Source organism: Eucalyptus grandis, chromosome 3 (genome assembly GCF_016545825.1).
Source record: "Eucalyptus grandis isolate ANBG69807.140 chromosome 3, ASM1654582v1, whole genome shotgun sequence".
NCBI lineage: Eukaryota > Viridiplantae > Streptophyta > Magnoliopsida > Myrtales > Myrtaceae > Eucalyptus > Eucalyptus grandis.
This window is the reverse complement of record NC_052614.1, coordinates 29,593,978-29,614,847: the sequence shown is the minus strand read 5'-3', so window position 1 is coordinate 29,614,847 and position 20,870 is coordinate 29,593,978. Positions and strand designations below refer to the sequence as shown.

The 20,870-nt window shown below is 38.7% G+C and overlaps 1 protein-coding gene across 1 annotated transcript; it reads right to left on the bottom strand.

The window, feature by feature from the left end:
* Positions 1 to 18,362: 18,362 nt before the first annotated feature.
* LOC104439453 (probable WRKY transcription factor 40) lies at positions 18,363 to 20,651 on the bottom strand. Its single transcript, XM_010052520.3, has 5 exons — positions 20,510 to 20,651; positions 20,304 to 20,375; positions 19,452 to 19,727; positions 19,177 to 19,293; positions 18,363 to 19,023 (listed from the first exon to the last, which is right to left on the bottom strand). Exons 1-5 carry the CDS (start codon positions 20,582 to 20,584, stop codon positions 18,658 to 18,660), a joined length of 906 nt encoding a protein of 301 aa, XP_010050822.2. The 5' UTR covers positions 20,585 to 20,651; the 3' UTR covers positions 18,363 to 18,657.
* Positions 20,652 to 20,870: the final 219 nt, after the last annotated feature.

Genomic DNA, 20,870 nt, shown 5'->3' with positions numbered 1-20,870 from the left:
AAGAAAATATATGTTTGACAGCACATTGAGAATCTGAGTCTGACTCAGACACAGACTTAGAATCCGATGAGAAAATCGAGGTAAGTCATTCAAAAATTCCTCTCAAAGTTTCAAAGTATATAAATGAGCTTTGCTTAAATCTCAAATCTTCTCTTAAAAGAATCTTCAAGCTAAAAAAGGAGAATTCATGTCTTAGGAAACATGATCTTTCTCAAAAAGAAAATTTTGAAATTTTGCAAAAATAATTTCTACAAACAAAAGAAAGTCGAGATTTACTTGTCAAAGAAAATGATTCTTTGAAGAAAGAATTTTCAAATATTTCGACAAAATTCTCAAATGGATCAAAAACATTAGAGCATATCCTTTCCATACAAGTTCCTTACTATAATAAGTCAGGACTTGGTTTCAATAAGGAAAGTGATTCTCTAATTGATTTTCCTAAAGTCAATGAAAGACTTAGACAAAGACCTCCAAAGGCATTTTACAAAAATCATTTTCAAAAAGTGTTTGTAAAACCTGTTGGTCGAAATGCCCTCAAATGTTCAAATTGTGGAGATTCAAAACACTTTGAGAAAGATTGTCCTAGACTGGAGACCTATCAAGAAAAATTGGATAAAAACAGCATATTCTACTAACTCTCATGGACCCAAGAAAAAATGGGTACCAAAGAAAAGATGAGTTACTTTTGCAAGATATAAAGAAGAAAGAAGAAAGAGGATTTGGTAAGGAATTTTGTATTCTCAATTTGATTTAGGCAATAATTCTTATATTCGATATATCCTTGGTTGATTGAGATTTTATAATTATCATTTTTTTTTATTAAAGAAAGAATCATGTGATTTATTTTTGTGATTCATGAGTTGAGATTTGATTTAATACGTGCGATTATTTGAGATAATTCAGATTATTTTGTCTAATTTTATACTCTCAGATTTATTCATATTTTGCAAAGTGAAAATATGTTTTACGTGATGATGCAAGATATTCTTAGATATTCAAAGATTTTATTCTCTCTGTTTTTATCGTACCATGACTAAGTGAGAATTTATTTTTCAAAATATCATTGTGCATAATATTATTTCTTTGAATACTTTGTTACGATGAATTAAGAAAGAATATTTGATTATGGAGATTTTCTATTTTTCTCTAACGTCAAGGAAGGATCCAAATTAATGGATACCAAAAAGGGAAATGAGTTGATTGCAGGAAATTCAATAAAGCAAGAATGATTGTGAATCTATGCAAATTTGGGTGCAATCAGAAAAATATCTCCTACGAAGATTGGTAATGATTTCTTTTAACGGTATATTTCAAACATTTACAATGGGTAAGAGAATATTTTTTATCATCCCGCCTTGAAAATTTCTACGTGTATTTATCATGATTTTGGATGATTGTTTATTATATTGCGAATATCTTTTGTCATAAATATAAGGTTTGCAATTGTGGCACGTGACAGAAATATCTATTTTCCTTTTGCAAAATGTATATCTGAAATTTATGCTCAAGGAAATCTCTTTGATCTCAAAAGATATTACTGCATATTCATGGATATTCTTGCTATATTCTTAGAAGATATATTATATCTAGCAAGTTTGATCCGCAAATCAAAGGAAGATATTACGTGATATTTTTGCAAAGATGATTTTCTATTATACAAGATTTTGCAGGTGACAATAGAATCTTCCATATGAATTTTGGAAAGATCGATCTGAAAATTATGAATATTCCATACTCTCTTTTGAAAGATTGAAAATTCCCTTCCTTGCGCAAAATTTTTGCTTATTGAGGAAATCCCTTATGCGTCGTACGAAAGATTGAGTAGTTTTGAATTTTAATTTCATATATGAATATTCATATATGGTATTCAATTTATTTATTTGAAGAAATATGATTATATATTATATGGATACTATTACAGCTTATTTGTGCAAAAAGTTTGTTAAGTTGATGCAGGTTGAATTCGAGACGAGCTTGATTGAAGAAAATAAAATTTTTGTCTCGAATTTCAAAATGCAAGTGATCGTTGCGGATGTTGTTGCTACAAAGGGAATAATGGAAAAATATTATGTTCAACGTGCACAAGCAACAATTGTTTCTATTCGCAAATGTTGTCATGATGACATGGGGAGAAATCGAATCCAAAATAAAGGAAAAGAATCATGATCATCTCAAAAAGGCAACAAATTGAGGGGGAGCATTGATCAATTATGGAAAAATCTTTTTGGATTGATCGTGATCTTATTATGAATGGAAGGAAAGGTAAATGTGCCAGAATTTGTTCTAAAAAATCCGGTTAGTGCATCTTTTATTACCTTTTGTCATTAACAAATCTTTTATTGATTTTATTATGACAAAATGGGTCAAGTGAATTTTATAATGCATCCATGATTTTTATTGGATATTTGCTTATATGATCGAAGTGAGCTATATTGCATATCTTCAATATTCGATTTACTTTATAAAAGCTGATTTTTAGAAATTATGCAAGACATATTTGTTATCATTCTCTACGTGAATCCATTATTATCGCTTTTTGATTATGACAAAAAGGGGGAGAAGATATGAATATGCATATGTGTTGATTGGTTGATATTATCTATGGCATAATATTGAGCTATGATTATTTTTTTTTTATATTGTTATGCTCAATCTATTTGCTATCTTCTGATATCTTTTGATTTAAATTAATATCTTTAAAAGTATGTTTACAAATCTGCATATTCAGAGATTGTTTTGTCATCATCAAAAATAGGGAGATTGTTAGGGAAATCCCTTATGATGTTTTGAAGATGACAAAATAAATCAAAGGCTACTAACATGTTTAATGGTTAAGTAATAGACCATGCAGATGATAGAACATGTAAAGGATATTGTCAAAGTGTGAAGACGACCAGAAGACTGAACGTAACATATGCCCAAAGTATATTCTGAAGATTTCCAAACTTCTGTGTCAAAGTCTGAAGACTGCCAGACTTTAGTGTCAAAGTCTGTTCTACATCAAAAGTCTGCTCACTCTGACAAATTTCAGACTAAACGTGAATGATCAACCAAAAGACAGACTCTATGCTGAAGCTGAACTAGGTATAGACCTTAAAGCTAAATCTGTTTAGAAGCAGAATATGTTCAGACTCAAATTGCAAAGTCTATCGCACTTAGACTCAGATTGTAAAGTCTATTGCTCTCAGACTTTACATCCAGATTCGACAGAACGTAACTCAAGCCTAATCATATAACGGCTAGTGATTTAGTTTGGATTCAACATCAAGATTGATTTGATTGACTTAATCTATTTGATTGACGATTGAATCTTGAAGACAAGAACTTTCTATACGAAGAAGCTTTACTTATGGAAACCAAGATTACGTTTGTATGGGCGATCAGAATCAATTTGGAATTCTACCTTTGTCACTCAACGGCTATCGAATCTTCTAGATACAGAGCTATCCAATGGGTATATTGGAAGATGATTCTCTGAGATACTGTCCAACGGGTAGTTTGGAAGTGGAGGAGTATTTAAGGAGATGAAGGACCGATGAGCAAGTAAGAGATAGAGCGTAGAATTTATAATTCCAAAGTCTGAGCGACCTTCGATCATATACTTGTCTCTTAAGAGCTTAAACGTTTGTGATCGTGAGAGAAATACCAAAAGAGTGACTTAGTGAGATAGTGTAATCTACTAAGTGTTTGCACTCAAAGTTGTAATCTCTTATTGATTGCATAGTGGAATCCAGCTAAGAAGGCTGTTAGCGTGGGAGAGTGGACGTAGGCTTGGATTAAGCCGAACCACTATAAATCTTGTGTTCTTATTCTCTTCCTTAACTCCTTTGTTTGAAGTTTATTTTATTCCGCATATATTTGCCAAGATTTATCTTAAACACCTATTCACCCCCTCTAGGTGTTCATACTAGCACTCTCATCATTAACAAACCAAGGAAGGCTAATGTTGTATCGCTCCTAGTTGTTCAACTCCTCAGAGAATCGTGACTAACATGTCCCCTCTTATCTATTGTAGGATCACCCGACCGTCAATAATACAGACAACAAGTTAATGAGAGGCATGTCAGACTCTGACAAATTCTCCTAAGCAAAATGGCATCCCGAGTATCACCAAAGCAAATGACAGAAACCCTTCAGGCCTCAATTCACATTTAATTTTGGCCCTACTGATTGATCCATTTTTGCATCTTCTCTTTTGCAAGGGCAAAAGTAGAAATGCCTGTCAAATCAATGATCAAATTCCCAACACCGGCTGATCATTCTTGTGTCATCTCCCTATTAAATAGGGGCAATTCGTCGACACCCATTTGTGAATAACTCACTTGATATTCAAAATTTAACATATTTGTAAACACGATTCTATCAAATAAATACCTCTAATGCTGTTAATAAAATTTTTGAGTAAATTCAATTATTTGTACAAAATCTCTCATATTTAAAATGCTGCATGCATTTTCTAAATGGATTTTGCATGATGTTTTTGTCTGTCTAGATCACTGATTCCACTAAGGATTATCAAAATAGACAGCTAAATGAAGAATATAAGATTGATCGAACATGTTGGATGAGGCACATCAGGATGACGAAAGGCAAGCCATATCCTACACACAGTTCCCTATCTATACATTTGTGAGATGAGTGCAGAAAATTCCATGTCTGCAAGGTAAAGAGTTCTCTCGCAAATGGTTGATAACCAAAACAGTGAGGCATTTCATTTCTCTACCCTAAACATAATAGGTTATCAATTACTTACCCTCTTTGAGCCCCATACACTTGTGAAGTTTCTTTTATACCCCTGTCACGAATCACCCCCACACTGGGGTAGATTGGAGGCAAGGCGGCATCAGAAGGTGAGAAAGTGGATAGAAATTTTCTTGCTCACACTTACATTAATCTTCGGGTATCGTTATTACATATTGAACACTTACGATCATTTAAGTGCCCTAGAATGACAAAGAGCAATTCTTTCTCTATATACTTGTACTCATTGTACAACCCAATTAAGTCTATAATTCCACCCTCACATTGAGGTAAAGCAAAAATTACTGTCATTCAAGCGGCATGATTCGGAGCACTGACTAAAGATGAAGACCCCAAGAGTCTAATAGCAATGTTTTGCTTGAACTTGCCTAGGCCAATTCCTTAGACAACAAAAAACTAGGAGCATGAAAAAACAATGTGCCTAGTAAAAGCAAGGCCAATGCCCTTAAACAAAAAATGAATTTTCCTTATTGGTTCTCCCAAATAGAGCGGCTATTATGACTCAATTAATGGAGCCTCCATGAAGAAAATTCCTAGTTGTGAGACGAAGGACTGGTGACAATGCCAAGGCAATCACCAACTCTCACCCTTTTACACATTAACCAACCCTACATTACATCCCTCTTGTAAAAGTCTCTTCAAACTAGGGCACTTTAATTAATGTAGGATTTCATATGTTTATAAGAATCGCTCGAAGAAGTACAAACAAGATTATTCAATCTCTTTTCGCAGAGTTCTTGACTTGTAAACTCGGAGATGATTGTGCTGCATTTCTTTCATCGGCTTTGACCTTGATGGTCCCTTTTGATAAGCCGTTGACCAAGCATACATCATAGTCCCGGCAAAGACTTCTCATATTGGTAAAGTCATACCGCTTGTGAGAATACTCGGACCCTTGCTGACATGATGACAGTGAGATAGTGTGGTTTTTATAAATCCCGAATCAATCGTCAAGATAAAACAACCATTTTCCATGAGAGTGAATGGAAAGTCCTTTCAAACTGAAAGTCTCTCATCTGACATGTTCAAGACATTTACATTCTGAATGTAGGTTGTCTTTCAAAATTTTCCCCTGTGGAACTTAGATGATGCAAAATTGACAAAATTGGCATGCATGAATCACATTTAAATTCATAAATCTACAACATATATGATCATGTGTGCCTATTGTGCAAATACCATACATACTCTCAGAGATCAGAGATATCATCAAGTAAGCATATATCTACCCTTATCCTACCCATGAGTACCAGCCACCATCCGAGTACTCTAACTTATTGACACTTAACATGTTCGAGTTGTCTTCTGAATTTGGGTGCTTGCAACTGTCCAAGTATCCCTTTGTCTTTGAGTACCCACCATTGTCCGAGTACTCCCTCTTATCAACACTTGACCTATTCGAGTTGTCTTTTGAGTTTGGGTGCTTACAACTATCCAAGTATCCCCATTGTCTTTGAATACCTACCACTGTCCAGGTACTCTCTCTTCTTGACACTCGACCTATTCGAGTTGTCTTATGAGTTTGGATACTTGCGACTGTCCAAGTATCCCATTGTCTCTAAGTACTTGCCACTATTTAGGTACTCTATCTTCTTGACACTCGACATATTTGAGTTATTTTCTGAGTTTGGATACTTGCGACTATCCAAGTATCCCATTGCCTTTGGGGTACTTACCACTGTCCGGGTACTCCTTCCTATCAACACTCGATTTGTTCGAGTTATCCTCAGAGTTTAGGTACTTGCTATTGTCCATGTATCCCATTGTCTTTAAATACCAGCCATTATTTAGGTACTCTCTCTCATCGACACTCGACTTGTTCGAATTGTCCTCATAGTTTGGATACTAGTGACTGGAAGTATTCCATTGTCATTGAATACCTGACACCGTCTAGGTACTCCCTCCCCGTGACACTCGATTTGTCCAAGTTGTTCTCAAATTATACCATTAAAAACTAGTAGTTGTTCAAGTATTCCACTGCTTTATGTTCCTGCGGTTACCCAAGTGTTCCAGCCCTTTCGAGTGTCTACGGCATCCAAGTAAGCCTCGTGTTACATTCAAATTTATGTTACTAGGAGGTAACAGACCTTCACAAATAACCGAGGTGCATCCTTGATATTCCAATTATCAGGAGGTGAGAGACCTTCACGAATATTCAAGGTATGTCCTCGATATTCTAATTACTAGGAGGTGAGAGACTTAAATGAATATTTAAGGCTCGTCCTCGATATTCCAATTACCAGGAGGTGAGAGAACTTCACGAATATTTGAGGTGCATCCTCGATACTCTAATTACCAGGAGGTAAGAGACCTTCACAAATAGCCAAGGTGCATCCTCGATATTTCAACTACTAAGAGGTGAGAGACCTTCACGAATAGCCGATGCGCGTCCTCGATATTCCAATTACCAGGAGGTGAGAGAACTTCACGAATATTTGAGGTGCGTCCTCGATACTCCAATTACCAGGAGGTGAGAGACCTTCACAAATAGCTGAGGTGCGTCCTTGATATTCCAACTACTAAGAGGTGAGAGACATTTACGAATAGCTGAGGTAAGAGGTGAGAGACATTCACGAATAGCTGAGGTGCGTCCTCAATATTCCAATTACCAGGAGGTGAGAGACCTTCACTAGTATCCGAGGCATGTCCTCGATGTTCCATGTACCAGGAGGTGAAAAACCTTCACAAATATCCCAAGTTCATCCTAAATATTGCCCAAATTCTCTTTACTAAAAGGCGAGAGACCTTCTCGAGTATTCAAGGCTTGCGAGCATCCAAGTACCTTTCTGATGCCTGTAAATGACTAGGTATCCTCTAGAGTTCATACTTGTGATCATCTAAATACCCTTTCAATGCCTGCAAACATCCCAGTACTCTTTCAGTACTTGCAAATGTCCAGGTACTCTTTCAATGCCTACAAACATACAGGTACTCTTTTAGTACTTGTGAATGTCCAAGTACTCTTTCAATGCCTACGAATGTCCAGGTATCCTCCAAGATAGATGCCTTTAAAAAGGTCGGCGCATCTCTTGAGAAAGGTCGGGTAATCAATCGATGCCCTAAAAAAGGTTGGTGCATCCTCTGAGAAAGGTCGGGTAATCAACCGGTGTCCTTAACAAAGATCAGGAATCTAACAAACAGATGCTCCAAGAAAGGTCGGCGCATCCCCTGAGAAAGGTCGGGTAACCAATCAATGTCCTTGATAAATATCAAGCACCCAATAAACAAATGTCTTAAGAAATGTCAGCGCATCCCCCGAGAAAGGTCGAGTAAACAACTTATTGCTCTAACATGCGACCGAAGAATGGTTCAAGTCTTGGAAAAGAAATTTCTCGTCAAGGCAACCGGAAAAGGATACGGGTTCTAGACAAACAATTTATTGCTCTAACAAGCGATCAAAGAATGGTTCGGGTCCTCGAAAGGCAATTTCCTAGCAAGGTGACTGAAAAAAGGTTTGGGTCTTGGAAAAGCAACTTCCTTACTTCATTAGGTAAGATCATGCCCTAGTAGTTGCCAAATTTGGGGTTTGTGCCTTATCTCACTCATTCCCGATAAATAAATACATGTATCTTTTTATCTGTCTTAGTAGGTATAATGTTATATTGTTCTTTTTTCTACATAGAACACCTAGTTCCAAATAAGATATAATCTACTACATATGCATGGACAAAATTTAGGTATCAGTTCAACTTTGAATGCAACCTCTGCAAGCTCACCTTGAAAGAGGAACAGCTGTTGACACCTAAATTTTAGCTACATATTTTAAATTAATTTGCATAGAAAATTAGGGACCAATTTGGCCCTAGAAAAAATGATTTTCACATCACTTAAGCCTTAATTTTTTTTTTTGGGCATCCATTAAGCATTATTTTCCTTTTTTATTTTACTTTTCACTTTTTTGGATATTTTATAATAAATTTTAATAAAAAGAGAAAAAAAAAAGAGGCTTTGGGCTAGGCCTGACCCCAACCCCTTTTTCTTTTCCTTTTCCACGTGGGACCAAGGCCCACTACTCATTCTTCCTTGGTCTGGCCCCCCTTTTCTTTTTGTTCTTCTTCTTCCTTCCTCCTTCCTCTTCCACCTCTGCAGGTCTCACATAGCGATGACAACGCGCTCGAGGACGGCCTACGGCGGAGAGAGAAAGAGTAGACTAGTAGCAAATGCGACACGTCTTCAAAGCAGAGCAAGTGAGTGGCTGAGGAGATGCAAGTTTGGTCGCACCAAGGTCGGCCGACGTATGAGGACCGACAACCGAAGCTCCGTCGATTGGCCCCCCTCTGCCTATAAATAGATCCATCAAGGGAAAGCCAAAAACCACGTCACCGAGGGAGATTGAAGGCACGCAAGCTTCGAAAGCTTCCCAAGATAGACTTTAGGGGAGGCCTGAAAGCGAGTGAGCCTAGATTTGAACAAAGGTGGCTTAAACCATGGGGGAGAGAGAGGGAGAGGAAAACTGCGGGACTAACTCCCTGCCACCTGTCGCCACCATGGTGCCACCTACCGCCTTGTCAACTAGCCACAAGCCTAGCCACCTTGAAGCCCTCTGGCCCGACACCGATTGTTGTTGCCCCCCAACATAGAATCGCCGATGTTCTAATGCTCAAAGCCTAGCACGAAGTGAAGCCCCCTGTCATGGAGTTCCCCTCTATTGTGCCATGCCGATTGGAGTCGTGTTGTAATAGGCTCATCAGGCCGACTGGCCCTGCTCACCACAGATAGGTAGCGATGAGCTCTGCTCGCCTCCATCGACATCGCCCCCCATCTGCCATCGCACCCCCTACATCTTGGTCTCAAATGGCCAAGTAGCTCTGTGTTTGTTGCTGCCATGCCGTGTACCCCGATGCCAATCCCGTTGAATAGTTGGCTACTACCATCCACTGCATCGCCGCCGTCATCAACACCTAGCTACCGCTCGATGACGCCCCAACCCCTCCATCAGCGCTGTAAATAGACGGAGAAGGAGGCGACCTCGTGTCAGGTTGAGGTCGGGTCGGACGCAGGCACCTCACCCAGGTAGGGTTCTAGCCAATTTGGGCCAACGTGCGTGGGTCGGCTGATTCTTGGGCTAGGCATTCCTTTTGATAGAAAGTGGGCTTGGTTGGTTCAAGCTTGGATTGTTTGAAAAAAAAAAAAAAGTTCTAGGCCAAGCCTGTGCTACAGGCCCATTCGGGCCACTCGAGAACTAGGGGTGAGCGGTTCCAGGTTCCGGTTCGGTTCGTCGTCCGAACCCGGAACCTACCCCAGTACGGGTTCCAAATTTTTGGACGGAACCTACCCGTCGAACCAAGAACCCGGAACCTACCCGGTCACAAGTTCCAGGGTCGGTTCCAGGTTCCAACAGGTTCTTTTTGTTTTTTTTTAGTTTATTTTCAGAGTTGAATTATAACGTACGCGCATATTATCGAAATCTTCAGCACTGTCAAGATGCTGGTTGTCACCGATCTTTCTTCTCAAACCGTATGTTTTTATCAAAACATAGAAATCTTTTTTGTAAGTCCGTGAAGAAGTTTTGCTACGCTTAACCTGTTAACAAATTAAAAATTACAGTTATCCATAATGCCGGATGTTGGCTAATGGATGACATTGTTGAAACATCGTGCACACATAATTGAAACTTGAAGAAGGGTAACAAACTCTACAGATTCTATAAATTTGTTGGTTGAGGTAATGGCACTTTCTGCCAAGTTAAATCCTTTAATTCGGTTAGAAAGCACAAAGAGAGAATCAGGAATCAAGAGCTTTTGCTTCTGAAGATAATCATCAGTACAGTTAATGCTCATACAAGTAATCTATAAAAGCCTGTCCTTCAGCAACCTAATTAGTGAGATTCATCAAGTGCAGATTAGTACATAATTCAAGGGTTAGAGCCTGAGTTTTAGTCTACGGTTCTCCTTCACCAGCAACATCCAAGAGCATAACTACTTGAATAACAGCGGGTCCAGCAGTGTAATAGCTGTACATCTCTAATTTAAGCATAACGTGAACAAATTAATTGACATGGTATGCATACTCATCCAAAAAGAAAAACAAAACACCGAATGAATTTCCTCTATCTAGAGTCGGTGCACTTAATCGAGTGTCTATGCTTCCGAACATCTAAAAAAGTGCCTATCTATCGGTGATAGTGCTTACGGCATGAAGAATTCCTTTTGTGGTGACATCAAATGCTCATTTGTGCCATTTGTAGCATTTATCCAGTCGATAATTCTCTGCCTGTGTGCACTTGATTGTGATCCATTTCTCCATATGTATAGCTGAGGGAATCCCAGTACTCACCAATAGCAAAGTAAGGTTCACTAGCATCCAAGTAGTCTTTGACATAGCCACCCCAAAAGCCTCTAACAAAATCGAGCCTCCATCCATCATACCCAATTTCGCTCCTGAAAATGGCATGGCACCAACAGACTTGCCATAGTAAGACCTTTAATATATTATCATCGCAGAAACGAGTTTTGCATGAGAAGCAAGGCATAAGTGCAACCATATTAAAAGTCGAAATCATCCGCGGAGGGTCAACTCAAATGTGGAAACTGACACAAAGAGGGTTAGAACAAGGAGAGAGGGCACACTTGGAGACACACACTTAGTCAAGAGAAAACAAGGGGAATAAAGCCTCAAAAGTATTAAATAATTCACAATAATGAGGAAGTCAGACACTGCAACTTAGCTCTACCAGCATTCACAACCAAGAATAAAGCAGCATGCACTTGCGGGGCGTCGGGGGCGAGAGGAGGACCCGCAGCGGGGGTGTCGGGGCTTCTAGCGCCGAGCAGGGACGTCGGTCGCTGGTCTTCAGGGCAACGGCGTCAGGCGTCGCGACTGCTAGCGTCGGGTCGTCGGAGCAGAGGCGGAGACAACAGCAGTAGCGTTGCGGCAAGAATGGTGGCTTATGGCGTTTGGTTGTAGCGGCGGTGGAGCAAAGGAGGACCCAGCAGCAGGGGCGTCGGGGCTTCTGGCGCTGAGCAAAGGCGGTGGGTCGCGAGCGAAGACGAGCAAAAATGCAAAGGAAAACCTACCGTCTCGTCGAGCTCAAGAACTCGTAGAGCTTGCCCCTCGGGAGAAGATGATGAGTGCAACCTCGGCGTCGCGAGAGGACGGAGAGCTCGAAGGCCTTCTTCAGCAGCCCGTTCTGCGCTTCGAGAACGTCACACCGCCTGCTCGTGTCGTTCTCTATCCTCTTCATCTGCGTCTTCCCCCTCACCATTTCCCCCCTCCCTCTCTCTCTCTCTCGCTCTCTCAAGCCACAAAAAACAAGAAAGAGATCAGAAGAAGAAGAGCGGGAACTGATTGACGGCGACGAGCACTCGATCGAAGCTCCGAATCGGAGTGGCCGCGGAACGGAGGGCGTCGCGCGGATCAGGTCCCCGGAAAGCGGGGAGATCGGAGACGGCGCGGGAGGATGCGCTCGTTGAGAAAGAAACGGAGGATTCTGAGAGAGAGAGAGAGCGCAATCCAGAAACCCTAGGCGATTCGGAACCGAAACCGGAAAGAGAAGAGATGGAGAGAGAAGAAAAGAAAAAAAGTTGGGGGGGCAAGAAGTGACGTGAGGAGGGAAAAGGGGCGAAAAGAAAGAGAGAGAAAAAGAGAGGGGAAGGGGGAAGAATCCGCAGAGGGGGAAATCTATGGGGGAAGTTAGGGTTTTTTTTTTTTTTTTTTTTGAATTATATGACCGGTTCGGTTCCGGTTCCGGTTCCCCTTTTTCGGGAATCGGAACCGGGCGAGAACGCCGGTTCCCAAAAGGGGAACCGGGAATCGGAACCGTCTCCTTGGAACCGGGAACCGAATCGGAACCTCCGGTTCGGTTCTCGGTTCCCGGTTCTACCCAGGAACCGTGCTCACCCCTATCGAGAACGATCCAGGTCGGACCCAATCCGGGAATCCAACACGAGCCACTTTGGTTTTAACGAACCGGGTCGATCCCAACTCAAGAATCCGACTGGGTAATTTTTTATATAATATTATAATATTATAAAAAATAATATTTTAATAATAAATAATGTTAATAAATAATAAATAATTTAATTTTTTAGAAATCAGAAAAACCCAAAAATATTCTATGTTTTCCTAAAAAAAAAAAGTCAAAAAGTGATTTATATTTTCAAAAAGATTAAAGAAATTAAAAAATGATTTTTACGTTAAAAAAGAAAAAAGATCAAAAATGTTTTTTTTTTGGTAAGGGAAAAAGGTCAAAAATGTTTATCTCCACAAATGCACAAAAAATCCCTTGAAAATCCAAAAGTCTTAGAGTTTAAATAAGATTAGGTACCGAAAGGACATTAGTGATTAACTAGTGTAATCAAGTCCCTAATTTTAGTTTCTCTAATTGCGCAGGAGAGAATATTTCTTCTAATATTTCGCTTGGGTTTCTAATCGACCTACCTCAAATTGATTAGTGACGACTTCTTTTCAAAATTAACTTATAGATTAAAAAAAAACTATTAATTCGTGAATTGGTGGGCTTGGGAGAGCCCAAGCTAAGCCTAATAGACCTAGCCAAGCCATTAACCTCCGCCGATGCCCGCCTAATCTGGCACCGAAAAAAGAGGTCGCGATAGCTAAACATATGTTATGCAGTCTAGACACTAAGTCAATTCATGCGTAGTCCAAAATAGTCTAATATGAATGCTACTTTGAAGGCTGTGAAGTACTTGAAAAAATGTCCAGGACTAGGGATTCTTCTTTCTTGCAATTGCAATGTGGAGATGACAGCTTATTGTGAGGCATATTATGTGACTTTTCCGATGAGTCGAAGGTCTATCACTAGTTTCTACATCAAACTTTGAATATTGTTACTTTTGTGGAAGACAAAGAAGCAGTCCATTGTGTCCCTATCATTAGCTTATGCTAAGTACCAATCCATAGGTAAGACCATTTGTGAAGTAGTTTGATTACGAGGCCTACTTCTAGATCTCGGAGTACAAGTCAAGAGACTGACCTTGCTATTTGGTGACAATGATTCCGCACTCAAGCTTGAGACGAATCCCATGGTACATGAGAGACCGAAACACATAGAAGTCAATTGTCACTTTACCCAAAAGAAAATTCAAGAAGATATAATCAAGACAATAGGAATCGAGATCACTGAACAACCTGTGGATATATACACCAAATCTTTATGTCAAAGGTAACATACATATCTCCAAAGAAAGCTAGGTGTCTTGAACATATAAAAGCCACCGGCTTGTGGGGAAATGTTAGAAGATATACTCAAGACATCGAAGATTTGTCCAAATTATGGTTGATATATTTGAGATGGTAATTGATTGATTGAATCATTTTAGGATTAGATTTGATACACCTGGATTAGAAGAATGTAGTCTTGCCTTCTTTATCGAATACTTTCTGTACTATATATTCATCCTCTTATATATTGAATACACAATCAATGAAGTGCACAATATACGCTTCCTCTTCTATGACATCCCTCTTCTTCTTCAATCTCTTTTACGCTTCCATCTCATTTGTGACAATATCCATGCATGTGTCCCCAAATGCCAAGTAACATAATTTTTATTCTATTGGATCTGTATCCAAGTCACCAAATGCGCTCCTAAGGGATTAGCTTAGTGGTTAAATTCTTGATTTGGACATGAAAGATCCTAAATTCAAATTACAAAATCTCCCACTTAGACGGCACCAGCTACCTTGTAAATGAGGCCTGTACCTAATATATAAGACGGAGTGATTACGGTATGGAGTGATTACCGTACATTTGTAGAATTTAATCAAGCCAAAAAATTTAGATATACTAAGTGTCCCAAAAACTATCATAAATGAAGGATTCTAAGTCAATTAAACATCTCTATCGCCGGTGGTGGTCAATCTCTTCTGGCCAATAGGAAAATCGATACAAACGTCAGATGATGTAGTCAACACTTGACATCACCATCCTCACATCATTTAAATGACTATGTCTCCCTGGTTTATTTCTTGCTGATTCTTGGGTTAACAAAGAATCCACCACAAAGCCGTGGTCGTGTCAAGATAATACTGAATACATCTCCACCAAATTGTTAACAATGTTTTGACTGGCTTACTGGATTTCTCTCTGTAAGGTAGAAAAGTACAGGAGAAAGGGAACGACAATAACATAATAAGTTCGTGGAGAACTGAAAAGTCTTCAAATTCAAGACTTACAGAGAGACCGCGGAGTGTGAAGGGGAAAATGTCAAATGATGCTTAGATAGAATGTCAAGATCGAGAGCTTGTCCACTTTACATTATATAAGCATTCTAGAGCGTCCGCCAATCATGATGCAAGATTGATAAATGAGTCGTTGAACAGCAATGCCCACACAAACAAAAAAAGGCATCTAGGATGCTTTCCTGAGGACCCCGTTGGAATTTTTTTGTGGTCCATGTTTCATTGGATTAGATACTTAAAAAAAATATGAAATGAAAGAGTGAAACCCTAGCTGAGAGAGGGATAGCTAGCTGTGAACACGGCCAACACCACGGTCGATACCTCTGGAACGGGGCCACTCAACAATGGTTATTCTTGAGCGACGCGGTTGTCGATGTTGCCCTAGTTCATCTGTCTTCTACTGATGTGCTCGTGCTTGAGCAGTAGAATTGTTCTTGAATCTCTTTTTCCCTGGTGTATCCCAATTCTTGGATCACTTTTTTTTTCTTTTCTATTAGGGACACATGGGGCGCCATCAAATACCAAATAGAACAAAAGTTGTCCTATCGAGGTTTTTCTTTGATTTTGTAAGGTGAGAAAATTATCCAAAAAGTCTTAAATATTTCAATATTGTCAATTTAGTCCTAAACACTTTAATCTTGTCAATTAAGTTTTAAACATTTTTAAGTTTTACTTCTATTTGGCCAATTCTGGTGGAAACCACTTATATGGACATCAGTCATCTTACGTGCTACAATCGGTATTGATGTAGATAATTTTTAATAATGCTTTAATATATTTTTGGAATTTTGATTTTTTTTTTTTTGGTTTTCCATTTTTCCTTCTTTTTCTTTAATGCTTTTTCCGTGCCAACGACTCTCACCAGCCACAAAGGTCTCCGCCCAGACTGGGTGAGGGCCTTCGCTGCCCCGCTGGCCACGGGCCCCACCTTCCTCTCTCGGACAACAAGAACAAGTAACAAGAAGCAAGACGAAGACCAGACCAAGAAGTGTGCAATACCGTTGGCGAAGTCAACACATACGGCTATGCGTGTTTTTTTTTTCCTACAATGATCAATGTAGAAACAGTCCGAATTCTTTTTTCCTTTTCGTTGGTTGTTGACTTCTTGTTCTAGGTGGGACCAATCAATAAAGAGAGAACGTATTTCTAGAACTACGTGAGAATCCAGATCTTAGAAGAAATTCCTAAGGTCAATCGATGTGACATGCACTTTTAACCGTTGAGATTTGTTAACTAGTTAGTTTTTTCTTCATGCAGTATTATTCCGTGTTATTTACTGTTAGAGAATCCTTTTTCGTTCTTTTTTTGTTTTTTTCACATATGAGCATCATATTTCATAATACATGTGAATATTCAGTCGCTATCGTCATCTTATAATAAACACATATAATTAGATAAGTGTTGCTTGTGTCAAAAGCAAAAAACATTTCCCCATTGTCCACGAAACATGAAGAAAATTCCAATAAAAGAAGATAGGGAGGGATGTTGCTTGAACTCTTCCTTGGACTTCTATAAGAAGATGAAGGTAGAATCCTCTATCCTAACTAGATGATGAAAGAAGATTCCAAATTTTGGCTGGAAAGTTTGGTAATATCCCCTAATATGGAGAAATCCCCTAAGAAGATTCCAGATCTTAGAAGAAATTCCTAAGGTCAATCGATGTCACATGCACTTTTAACCGTTGAGATTTGTTAACTAGTTAGTTTTTTCTTCATGCAATATTATTCCGTGTTATTCACTGTTAGAGAATCCTTTTTCGTTCTTTTTTTTTTTTCACATATGAGCATCATATTTCATAATACATGTGAATATTCAGTTGCTATCATCATCTTATAATAAACACATATAATTAGATAAGTGTTGCTTGTGTCAAAAGCAAAAAAACATTTCCCCATTGTCCGCAGAACATGAAGAAAATTCCAATAAAAGAAGGTAGGGATGGATGTTGCTTGAACTCTTCCTTGGACTTCTATAAGAAGGTGAAGGTAGAATCCTCTATCCTAACTAGATGATGAAAGAAGATTCCAAATTTTGGCTGGAAAGTTTGGTAATATCCCCTAATATGGAGATATTTTTTTAATTTATATGTAAGTCCATCCAAAGAGACAGCATTTCTTTAATGAACTCCCAACTTTTTTTTTCCGTGCCTTGTCCTTTCTAAGTTTCTTGGCCTTTATCAACCTACATCATTAGTCACCAACTTTATGAATGATTTTTAGTTCCACTAGTAAATAGAGAATTTCATCTTCTTTTTCCAAGTGCAAAGTTTTTCATTTATAAGTGAAAGGAAGCACGCGCAAAGGAAAAAAAAAAAGAGATAAAAGCAAGCGGAGAAAGCAGAACATGCGAGGAAAGATTGCACACAAAAATTGGAATTGTCAAATTGAGCAGATAGTTGTGCCTTTACGAGTGGGCAACCGGACCCATCCTCCCCTACTAAGGAAGTGGACTGAACCACCCTCAAAACAAGTTTGGTTCCTAGTTTCAAGTGAAGACCCACTCGGGAACCAAACTAACTTCGGAACCAATTTCAAAACCGGTTTCATATAGCTGAAAAAGTACCCCCAAAAAAAAATCCATTTCCTCTATTTTGATCCTCTAGGCTGAAGTTTTATATAAGTTTATTGCAAATTAAACTTTGTCGTTTGTTTTGTTTTCAGGTGATTAGAATTTGGAGCAATATTTATATGGATAAATGAGGAATGGAGTTTTATAATATATGTTTTACATTAAATATTTGAACTTTATAGTGTATATAATTATACATAACTATGTGTTCATTTTATGGATTGTTGCTTTCAGCAAATAGAGATTTCAATTGATCAGCTTACTTTAAATCGTTTTATTAATCATATTATTTTGCTATTAATGAAACCAGAAAAATGAATAACAAAATAATAGGTTCTAGTGTAGACCCTAGAATTAGTTTGGAAAAATATAGTAATAACTAGAGCCGATTCCCAAGGAAATATGATAAATTCCAAGTTTCAAAATCTGAGAACCGGTTATAACATGATAGGTTTATAGTTTTAAGTTCGAAACCTACCCACCCTAAAATTAATCACTCCTACAGGCCCCAACCATACATATAGATTTCCCCATATGCACTAGAACTACTCATATAGTATTAGACAATGGGAAAATTACCAAACCAATCCTAAACATATAATATTAATGTCAAATCAATTTTAAACTTTTTAAATTCACTAGTATAATTCTAAACATTATCAAGAAATTCTAATGTAACCAATCTAAGCAATTTATTTATAAAAGTATTGACATGACAGTCCAGTCATTGCCAATGGTCCTACATGGTATAATCGGCATTTGATGTGGACAATTTCTGATAATAGAAATTGAAAAGGTTGAGATTAAATTCACATATGTACAACAGTTTAAAAGCTTGCATGCGTGCCATTGTTAATGTAATTAATAATGGCAAATGCAAGAAGTAAAAATCGACTCAAATAGATATAGTATAAACAGGTGAACCCTTCGTTAAATCGCCAGACAAGTTTAATATGCAAGCTACTCAAATTCGACTAAACCTCTAAACAATCTTCTCGGGTATAAGTTAGCTTATTTGCCGAACTCAAGCTAAGCTCATGAGCAGATCAACTTGCTTTCTAAGCCAATACACAAAAGTAGCTTATATGCTGACCATCGTCATGATCCGACCGTTAAATTCAAGGCTCGAACTATACGTAAATTATGCTAAATAGACAACTCCAACAATGCCCTGTCCATTCACCATTACTCCATCCGGGGTTGTTCGAATATCCTTCCCGATAACGCAGCCGCGAGTGCTGCCATGAAATTGGGATCTCTTTTCAGGGAAGAGGCCATCTGCTGCACCAAAAGCTGTTGACATGCCACCGCCTCTTCTGTTTCTTGGCCCCTTTTTGTGGGTAGTGTGTCAAAACCCAGGTTTATCAAATCAGGAGTACTCCTAGGACTAGAAGATCTCAACTTCGAGGGCAACGGAAATGGAGGGGCGCCCAGATTCAGTCCCTGTTTGTCAGAACCAAGTGGAATCGCCGACCGACACGGGCTCGAGTGGTTGTGTTCGCCTTCATATGTGGCCACTAGGATAGATGGGTCACTAGCACTTCTTTGTACCTGAAGATGCAAATAAAGCATGAGAGTGAGATAGAATTCATTCAGCTACTTTTCATCGTACATGCGATTTCTTGATTTTGATTTATTTCTGGACCGCGACCATGTGTGGTCTCCAGAATATAATTTCTAAGAAGCCTAACCAAGCTGAGTTACCTTCTTCTTAACAGGGCAAGCTGGGGCAAAGGAACATTTGAAGTAAGCTCTTGGACATGGGTTGTCTCTTGTGACCTTTTGACCATATTTCCTCCATTGACAACCATCCTTCACTACCTTTAGCAAGTGCAAATTGATAAAGCCAAAAAAAAAAAAAAAACCAATATGTTGGGAATCACTTCGTACTGAGAGAAGATGAATTTCTTTACGCCAACTATAGGCTAGAGGAACACAAAAAGAAAAAAAAATGTTCTTAGTTGAAACTAAGATCTTACAAGGCTCATGTCAGACGCATCAGTTTGGAAGTGGATTTTGGAGATCTTGGGTTTGAAGCTGTCCCTTGGCTTCTTGAAGATTTGATCTTCATCGTAACCGCAACTTTCTGTGGTGACATTAGCTTCATGCTTCCTCTTTCTTGATGCACTCGTATTTTGCAAGACAATCAATTGGTTATACAGAACATTATAGCTCTCCTGCATATGGGTCAGCATTTCGGTCAACTTCCTGTTCTCGTGGCTAATTCGGTGATACTCCTCGACCAGTACACCAGCCTACACACAACAAAACAGATCATCTCTCAGGTTTGATCTTTGTATCTAAATACTCCAGTTTTCAGAATCGGTCTCAGGGCTTCTTCAACTTCATTTTCTTTAGAAATCGATTCTTCTTTATTTTAAATGAGGCCAGTCAGCTCCACTTTTCTTGAAGCGTCGGTATAATTTGACTTTGCCTCTTACCATTTCATTTTCCCTATTGTGCACTCTTGACCTCAACCGGAGTTTTCTAAAAGTACTTGAAATTTAGGCTGGTGAACACCCATGCGTGAAACACCCATGTCCATTACACGGTTGAATAGGTCGGTTAACAGACACATTCTGGGCTACTCTAGTCGCTTCCCTGGATTCCAATTTCAGTGACATTCGTATTAACAAAAGCAATGATGACCCAAGATCTGGAGTGGAATTTGCTGTAAAATTTTGATGATCAAACCATATACTCAAGAAGAGACTCTTAGCTCTCATTCTGGATGTTCACTGCGTATGTTAGCCATAAGATCTTCATATTTCACAACTATCTCTAGCATCATTCGTATGTCTTGACGCAAGTTTTATTGTAGATGAACTCACCTCATGCTTAACGACCAGATCTTCTTCTTGCCCTCCTCGAGAGTTATCATTTTCTGGAACAATTTCCTTCTTCTGATTTTAAACAACCGTGAGGAAGAAGACAAAGACTGTGAGCTGAACATCTAAAGATATTTCATTTCTTTTCACCAAAAACAAGCGGATAAGATTAATCACTGCATATCTTCGCAAATATAGGTTCATCTCACCGGATACGATGTGTTAAGATCTAGGGAAGTGTCCACTATCCAATTCGATTCCATCGGACTTGCAGTTGACGCCATCAAGAACCAGAAAAAGAAAACCTGAAGTGATGAAGTTTTGACTTAGAAATCTTCCAAAATAGTAGATGAAGGGACGGACGCAAGAATGGTGTTGCAATTTATTTTGAACTTATAGGGTGGATGGAAAAGACAGAACAAATAAAGAATTGCAAAACAAGAAAGGAGTACGCGTCAAGAGAGTTTCCGCGAAGTATCGTTTATGATGGCATTAGTCGACCTCAAGCAAACCGCAAAATAATACTGAGGAAGAAGAAAAATAAGAGTCAAGCTCAGGTTTGGACCGAAA